The 9,364-nt window shown below is 35.1% G+C and overlaps 1 protein-coding gene across 1 annotated transcript; it reads right to left on the reverse strand.

Moving 5' to 3' along the window:
* Positions 1–563: 563 nt before the first annotated feature.
* On the reverse strand, positions 564–2,884 carry LOC120042317. Its single transcript, XM_038987133.1, has 3 exons — positions 2,810–2,884; positions 875–1,959; positions 564–818 (listed from the first exon to the last, which is right to left on the reverse strand). The coding sequence occupies exons 1-2, from the start codon at positions 2,882–2,884 to the stop codon at positions 988–990; spliced, it is 1,047 nt and encodes a 348-aa protein (XP_038843061.1). The 3' UTR covers positions 564–818; positions 875–987.
* Between the last annotated feature and the right edge of the window lie 6,480 nt (positions 2,885–9,364).

The following is a 9,364-nucleotide window of genomic DNA, read 5'->3' on the forward strand; positions in this document are numbered from 1 at the left end:
CAGTGTTAATATGTTAGAGCAGCATCTGATTTTACAGTAGACTATAGATGTAGGCTACAGTATAGTCACATGGCTCAGTGTTAAAATGTTAGAGCAGCACATTGGTCTGAACAACTTATATCCTCTTAGTGAATGTCTCTTAATGAGAAAGAATCATAAAAATGGATGAGAATACTGCATTTTGAAATGCAAATACTATTGAGTCTGTAGACAAATTGAAATAGTGATTCCGACGTCAGTGGAATCCCCTCTCCTGCAAAGTAAAGGTATCTGAAATGACGAGTCTACAAGGCCTGATCTCTAAATGTGTTTCTCTGTAGGCTACATACTGAACCCTTAAAGATATAATGACACGTCTACAAGGCCTGATATCTAAATGTGTTTCTCTGTAGGCTACATAGTGAACCCTTAAAGATATAATGAGGAGTCTACAAGGCCTGATATCTAAATGTGTTTCTCTGTAGGCTACATACTGAACCCTTAAAGCTACAATCCTTAGGTGATGAACCCATTGTTGTCAAGGCTCAGGAGAAGACCCAGATGCAGACAGTTTACAAGTAACAAACCTTTATTACAAAAACAGAGGGACAAGCGACAGGTCAAGGGCAGGCAGAGGTCAGTAATCCAGAGCAGAGTCTGAAAGTTACAGAACGGCAGGCAGGCTCAGGGCAGGCAGAATGGTCAAAACCGGGAAAACAGGAACTAGAGAATGACAGGAGCACGGGGAAAACCACTGGTAGTCTTGACGAAACAAAACGAACTGGCAACAGACAAACAAAGACCACAGGTATAAATACACTGGGGATAATGGGTGACACCTGGAGGGGGGTGGAGACAATCACCAAGACAGGTGAAACAGATCAGGATGTGACACCTGGAGGGGGGTGGAGACAATCACCAAGACAGGTGAAACAGATCAGGATGTGACACTTGTCTCCTCAGGTTCTAGTCCTTCAATAAAACGTAATGCTACTACGACTGTGGCCTTTAGGACAGGAGGATGACAATACCTTGACCATCTATTGATAACAGATCATCAATACCTTGACCATCTATTGATAACAGATCATCAATACCTTGACCATCTATTGATAACAGATCATCAATACCTTGACCATCTATTGATAACAGATCATCAATACCTTGACCATCTATTGATAACACATAATCAATACCTTGACCATCTATTGATAACAGATAATCAATACCTTGACCATCTATTGATAACAGATAATCAATACCTTGACCATCTATTGATAACAGATAATCAATACCTTGACCATCTATTGATAACAGATAATCAATACCTTGACCATCTATTGATAACAGATAATCAATACCTTGACCATCTATTGATAACAGATAATCAATACCTTGACCATCTATTGATAACAGATAATCAATACCTTGACCATCTATTGATAACAGATAATCAATACCTTGACCATCTATTGATAACACATAATCAATACCTTGACCACCTATTGATAACAGATAATCAATACCTTGACCACCTATTGATAACAGATAATCAATACCTTGACCATCTATTGATAACACATAATCAATACCTTGACCACCTATTGATAACAGATAATCAATACCTTGACCATCTATTGATAACACATAATCAATACCTTGACCATCTATTGATAACAGATAATCAATACCTTGACCACCTATTGATAACACATAATCAATACCTTGACCACCTATTGATAACAGATAATCAATACCTTGACCATCTATTGATAACAGATAATCAATACCTTGACCATCTATTGATAACAGATAATCAATACCTTGACCATCTATTGATAACAGATAATCAATACCTTGACCACCTATTGATAACAGATAATCAATACCTTGACCATCTATTGATAACAGATTAAACAGACAAAAAATATGTTCAAGGTAATCCAATCTATACAAAAAAACATTCAAAAATGACAGAAGCTGCTATGCAATTACTCTATTACTCCATCCAACAACAGATCAATTACTCTGATTACCATCCAACAACAGATCATTAGCAACAGAAACCAAGTTCAGAAACAGATACAAATACACATCATTATTGTGTTTGCCCACCCAGAATGATCATAGAACTGATATGGGTTGACTTGTTCCTAATGTTGAATATATTCGGTATATACTGTATATATATATATAGAGTGGGGAGAACAAGTATTTGATACACTGCAGATTTTGCAGGTTTTCCTACTTACAAAGCATGTAGAGGTCTGTAATTCACATTGTATGATTTTTAAGTATTTCATTTGCATTTTATTGCATGACATAAGTATTTGATACATCAGAAAAGCATCTACTGCTACCACGACTGTTCTATTGTCCTGTAAAGAGATGTCTAATATACCTGGATACAACTTTATAGTTGTTGGACCCCAGGAAGAGTAGCTGCTGCTACCACCACTGTCCCATTGTCCTGTAAAGAGATGTCTAATATACCTGGATACAACTTTATAGTTGTTGGACCCCAGGAAGAGTAGCTGCTGTTACCACCACTGTCCCATTGTCCTGTAAAGAGATGTCTAATATACCTGGATACAACTTTATAGTTGTTGGACTCCAGGAAGAGTAGCTGCTGTTACCACCACTGTCCCATTGTCCTGTAAAGAGATGTCTAATATACCTGGATACAACTTTATAGTTGTTGGACTCCAGGAAGAGTAGCTGCTGTTACCACCACTGTCCCATTGTCCTGTAAAGAGATGTCTAATATACCTGGATACAACTTTATAGTTGTTGGACCCCAGGAAGAGTAGCTGCTGGTTTTAGTGTCAACTTGAATTAGAGTGTGGCTGTGGAAGACTGGTCCCTTGATGATGTCAGCAAGTGGCTGAGTACCAATGATCTCCATGATTCCATCCCATCATTCCAAGGTTCACAATCTTTCTGAAGAATGCCAACTCTATTCAAAAGTCCACTTTGCAACGAGCAAACTTTCTCTGTGTCCAGACGACTCACACATATTGTCCTCTATCACCAGCATGAACCACATGTTCTAATTACCTGTGGAGTTAATGGGGGAAAACAAATAGATGTTTCAGTGTCTATCGGTCACACATCTACCAAAACCACAGAGAGCTTTTAAGAGACAACTTAGATGAGAATTGCCCTCATGATGAATTTGAGACTGGGACTGATCCCATTGAAGATGACATGAGCGATGTAGAGAGTCTGCCAGAGGCTGAATATGTTCAAGCCACAGAGATCAACACTGAGCAGCTAATTGAAGGTCTCTAAAACAATATCTGTCTTTTTATTTATAAAATCAGGAAAGAACACTGCATCCCAGCTACGGAACAGAATAACATTGTTGAGGACCTCAGAACCATTGTTGATGCATTATGACACTACAGTGATCCCTCAGGTTTCATCTGACAAATAAACTAATAAATGTGGTTGAACAGGACGATCTCAGGGACGTGCTGAACAACTCTGCAGTATTTGAGGAATGCATTAGATGCATAATCTCTGAGTGGATGCTGGAGCATTGCTGTGTGAAAGAATTGGACGTGGTCAGGACAATTGAAGTACCACTGAGCAACAAAGAAGGTTATAAAACAAGGTCATTTCAATACAGCTACATTTCCCCCAGGCTACATGAATATAAAGAGACATGAGACAAAACAATCATAATGAATCAGATTACATGGCCCCCAGGCTACATGAATATAAATAGACATGAGACAAAACAATCATAATGAATCAGATTACATGGCCCCCAGGCTACACGAATATAAAGAGACATGAGACAAAACAATCATAATGAATCAGATTACATGGCCCCCAGGCTACACGAATATAAAGAGACATGAGACAAAACAATCATAATGAATCAGATTACATGGCCCCCAGGCTACATGAATATAAAGAGACATGAGACAAAACAATCATAATGAATCAGATTACATGGCCCCCAGGCTACATGAATATAAAGAGACATGAGACAAAACAATCATAATGAATCAGATTACATGGACCTGATCCTAGATCAGCACTCCTCCTCTGGGACAGTGCTTGAATGAAACCAAACACATAGTTGTAAAAGCTAGTTACAGCAGGTGTTTACTGCCATCTAGTGGAAGATACCAATAAAACACTTTATTATCAGGGTGGGGAGACGGCTGAGCTGAAACAGAAAGTAAAGTTGTTCTTTTGGAAAGGATCCATTTTGAGGACAGAGCTAAAAACGCAATATGGAGAGAACTGACAAATAAAGTAAGTATCTTTAAACAATAATCTATTCTAAAGGACAGAGTAAAATAATGAATACCTGGAATGAGATATTACTAGTTAGTAGAACTGCTACTTGAGCTGAGTTGCTGACAGACAGCAGTTTTCAAAGTGTAAACTAATCAGTTACCCGGCATGTTATCAGTAAAACGTCTGGTAAAGATGGTGGAGGAGCTTTTCAATTATATGGTTTTATGTTTATCTCAGGGTTTCTCAATCCTTTTTTTCTTACCAGCACTTACACACCTGATTCAACTAATCATCAAATATTTGAAGACAGTTTAATATTTGAGGCATACAAATGAACATTCTCAAATTAAAACCTTTTGGTTTGTAGGCCTGTTTATAATTATTAAAGTCCGACAGTAACTCACATTTTGGAGGAAAAAAACAACTAAACTTGGTTTCCAGTAAATTATATGTTTATCAAAAATAATGTAAGAGAGTTGTCTTGAAGAAACGCGTCTGGGTTTAGAACTCTGCGTCTCAGTGCGCTGCGACAGTGGGAAGTTCGTTTTGCATGGCCCGGTGCTACAGCTGTGGGGACATATATTCAGTGACCGTTACTTTATTTCCTGATATGAAATGTAAAGTAACTTTGTAGCCGACGCAGTTCCAGAATGTCTGTTGAAACTGTGTCTCATATGGAACGTTAGAACACCGGTGGAAACAGAACTCAGTTCTCAAACTGGAGTAAAAGGAAAGATTCCTTCATAGAACATGACTCAAGTAAAAGGGAAAGTCACACAGTAAAATACTACTTCAGTAAATGTCTAAAAGTATTTGGTTTAAAATATACTTAAGTATCAAAAGTAAATGTAAAGTAGTAATAATTTCAATTCCTTATATTAAGCAAACCAGACGCACAATTTTCTTGTTATTTTAATTTACAGATAGCCAGGGTCCCACTCCAACACTCAGACATCATTTAAAAACTAAGCATTTGTGTTCAGTGAGTCTGCCAGATAAGATGCAGTAGGGATGACCAGGGATGTTCTCTTGATAATTGTGCAAATTGGACAATTGTCTGTCCTGCTAAGCATTCAAAATGTAACGAGTACTTTTGGGTGTCAGGGAAAATGTATGGAGTAAAAAGTACGTCATTCTCTTTATGAATGTAGTGAAGTAAAAGTAAAAGTTGTTAAAATATAAATAGTAAAGTAAAGGGCAGATACCCCAAAAAACTACTTAAGTAGTACTTTAAAGTATTTTTACTGAAGTACTTTACACCACTGCATTAGAAGACAGATACATGTGTTGATTTGAAGGAAAGACGGGCAGATTCTGGTAGGTAGGCTACGAACTATTATAAAGTTAGGTCGTCGTCAGACATTCAACAGTCACAGTAGGTTTGAGCTACAGTATGATCACTAATCATGCCGACCAACCTGATGGTCTCTGTTGGAAATGTTGTGAAAAGTATCTGTCCTCGGCTATAAATATCTGGCATTACTCATCTCATATGTATATACTGTATTCTATACTATTCTACTGTATCTTAGTCTATGCATTACTCATCTCATATGTATATACTGTATTCTATACTATTCTACTGTATCTTAGTCTATGCATTACTCATCTCATATGTATATACTGTATTCTATACTATTCTACAGTATCTTAGTCTATGTATTACTCATCTCATATGTATATACTGTATTCTATACTATTCTACTGTATCATAGTCTATGCATTACTCATCTCATATGTATATACTGTATTCTATACAGTCTATATAGTCTATGCATTACTCATCTCATATGTATATACTGTATTCTATACTATTCTACTGTATCTTAGTCTATGTATTACTCATCTCATATGTATATACTGTATTCTATACTATTCTACTGTATCTTAGTCTATGCATTACTCATCTCATATGTATATACTGTATTCTATACTATTCTACTGTATCTTAGTCTATGTTGCTCAGACCGCACTCGGCGGGCCCGTTCTGTGAGCTTGTGTGGCCTACCACTTCACGGTTGAGCCGTTGTTGCTCCTAGATGTTTCCGCTTCACAATAACAGCACTTACAGTTGACCGGGGCAGCTCTAGCAGGGCAGGAATTTAACAAACTAACTTGTTGGAAAGGTGGCATCCTATGATGGTGCCACGTTGAAAGTCACTGAGCTCTTCAGTACGGGTCATTCTACTGCCAATGTTTGTCTATGGAGATTGCATGGCTGTCTGCTCGATTTTATACACCTGTCAGCAACGGGTGTGGCTGAAATAGCCGAATCCACTAATTTGAAGGGGTGTCCACATACTTTTGTATATATAGTGTACATTCTCTGTCCTGCTACTGGTAGGACTATAACATTATGTGAACTGACCTGAACAGGTTTAGACTGGTCATCTATGATATGTAGGTTATATACAGTACATTCTCTGTCCTGCTACTGGTAGGACTATAACATTATGTGAACTGATCTGAACAGGTTTAGGCTGGTCATCTATGATATGTAGGTTATATACAGTACATTCTCTGTCCTGCTACTGGTAGGCCTATAACATTATGTGAACTGATCTGAACAGGTTTAGACTGGTCATCTATGATATGTAGGTTATAGCTGAGGTATAGACCAAGATCTGCATATCACTAACAAACTGCTATTATACATTATAACCTAGTCTACTTTACATAATATACCATCTACATATCACTAACAACCCACTACTATACATTATAACCTAGTCTACTTTACATAATATAACATCTACATATCACTAACAACCCACTACTATACATTATAACCTAGTCTACTTTACATAATGTAACATCTACATATCACTAACAACCCACTACTATACATTATAACCTAGTCTACTTTACATAATATAACATCTACATATCACTAACAACCCACTACTATACATTATAACCTAGTCTACTTTACATAATATAACATCTACATATCACTAACAACCCACTACTATACATTATAACCTAGTCTACTTTACATAATATAACATCTACATATCACTAACAACCCACTATTATACATTATAACCTAGTCTACTTTACATAATATAACATCTACATATCACTAACAACCCACTACTATACATTATAACCTAGTCTACTTTACATAATATAACATCTACATATCACTAACAACCCACTACTATACATTATAACCTAGTCTACTTTACATAATATAACATCTACATATCACTAACAACCCACTACTATACATTATAACCTAGTCTACTTTACATAATATAACATCTACATATCACTAACAACCCACTACTATACATTATAACCTAGTCTACTTTACATAATATAACATCTACATATCACTAACAACCCACTATTATACATTATAACCTAGTCTACTTTACATAATATAACATCTACATATCACTAACAACCCACTACTATACATTATAACCTAGTCTACTTTACATAATATAACATCTACATATCACTAACAACCCACTACTATACATTATAACCTAGTCTACTTTACATAATATAACATCTACATATCACTAACAACCCACTACTATACATTATAACCTAGTCTACTTTACATAATATAACATCTACATATCACTAACAACCCACTACTATACATTATAACATAGTCTACTTTACATAATATAACATCTACATATCACTAACAACCCACTACTATACATTATAACCTAGTCTACTTTACATAATATAACATCTACATATCACTAACAACCCACTATTATACATTATAACCTAGTCTACTTTACATAATATAACATCTACATATCACTAACAACCCACTATTATACATTATAACCTAGTCTACTTTACATAATATAACATCTACATATCACTAACAACCCACTACTATACATTATAACCTAGTCTACTTTACATAATATAACATCTACATATCACTAACAACCCACTACTATACATTACAACCTAGTCTACTTTACATAATATAACATCTACATATCACTAACAACCCACTACTATACATTATAACCTAGTCTACTTTACATAATATAACATCTACATATCACTAACAACCCACTACTATACATTATAACCTAGTCTACTTTACATAATATAACATCTACATATCACTAACAACCCACTACTATACATTATAACCTAGTCTACTTTACATAATATAACATCTACATATCACTAACAACCCACTATTATACATTATAACCTAGTCTACTTTACATAATATAACATCTACATATCACTAACAACCCACTACTATACATTACAACCTAGTCTACTTTACATAATATAACATCTACATATCACTAACAACCCACTACTATACATTATAACCTAGGCTACTTTACATAATATAACATCTACATATCACTAACAACCCACTACTATACATTATAACCTAGCCTACTTTACATAATATAACATCTACATATCACTAACAACCCACTACTATACATTATAACCTAGGCTACTTTACATAATATAACATCTACATATCACTAACAACCCACTACTATACATTATAACCTAGTCTACTTTACATAATATAACATCTACATATCACTAACAACCCACTACTATACATTATAACCTAGTCTACTTTACATAATATAACATCTACATATCACTAACAACCCACTACTATACATTATAACCTAGTCTACTGTACATAATATAACATCTACATATCACTAACAACCCTCTACTATACATTATAACCTAGTCTACTTTACATAATATAACATCTACATATCACTAACAACCCACTACTATACATTATAACCTAGTCTACTTTACATAATATAACATATACATATCACTAATAACCCACTACTATACATTATAACCTAGTCTACTTTACATAATATAACATCTACATATCACTAATAACCCACTACTATACATTATAACCTAGTCTACTTTACATAATATAACATCTACATATCACTAACAACCCACTACTATACATTATAACCTAGTCTACTTTACATAATATAACATCTACATATCACTAACAACCCACTACTATACATTATAACCTAGTCTACTTTACATAATATAACATCTACATATCACTAACAACCCTCTACTATACATTATAACCTAGTCTACTTTACATAATATAACATCTACATATCAC

This window comes from Salvelinus namaycush, unplaced genomic scaffold (assembly GCF_016432855.1).
Source record: "Salvelinus namaycush isolate Seneca unplaced genomic scaffold, SaNama_1.0 Scaffold652, whole genome shotgun sequence".
NCBI classification, from domain to species: Eukaryota; Metazoa; Chordata; class Actinopteri; order Salmoniformes; family Salmonidae; genus Salvelinus; species Salvelinus namaycush.

Bases quoted from the DNA above. Each gene is read 5' to 3' on its own strand.
- LOC120042317 (XM_038987133.1), bottom strand. From the start codon at position 2,884: ATGGAGATCATTGGTACTCAGCCACTTGCTGACATCATCAAGGGACCA. The intron at 1,960-2,809 runs GTTGACACTAAA...ATTGCATAGCAG, and splicing joins ACAGCCACACTCTAATTCAA to CTTCTGTCATTTTTGAATGT.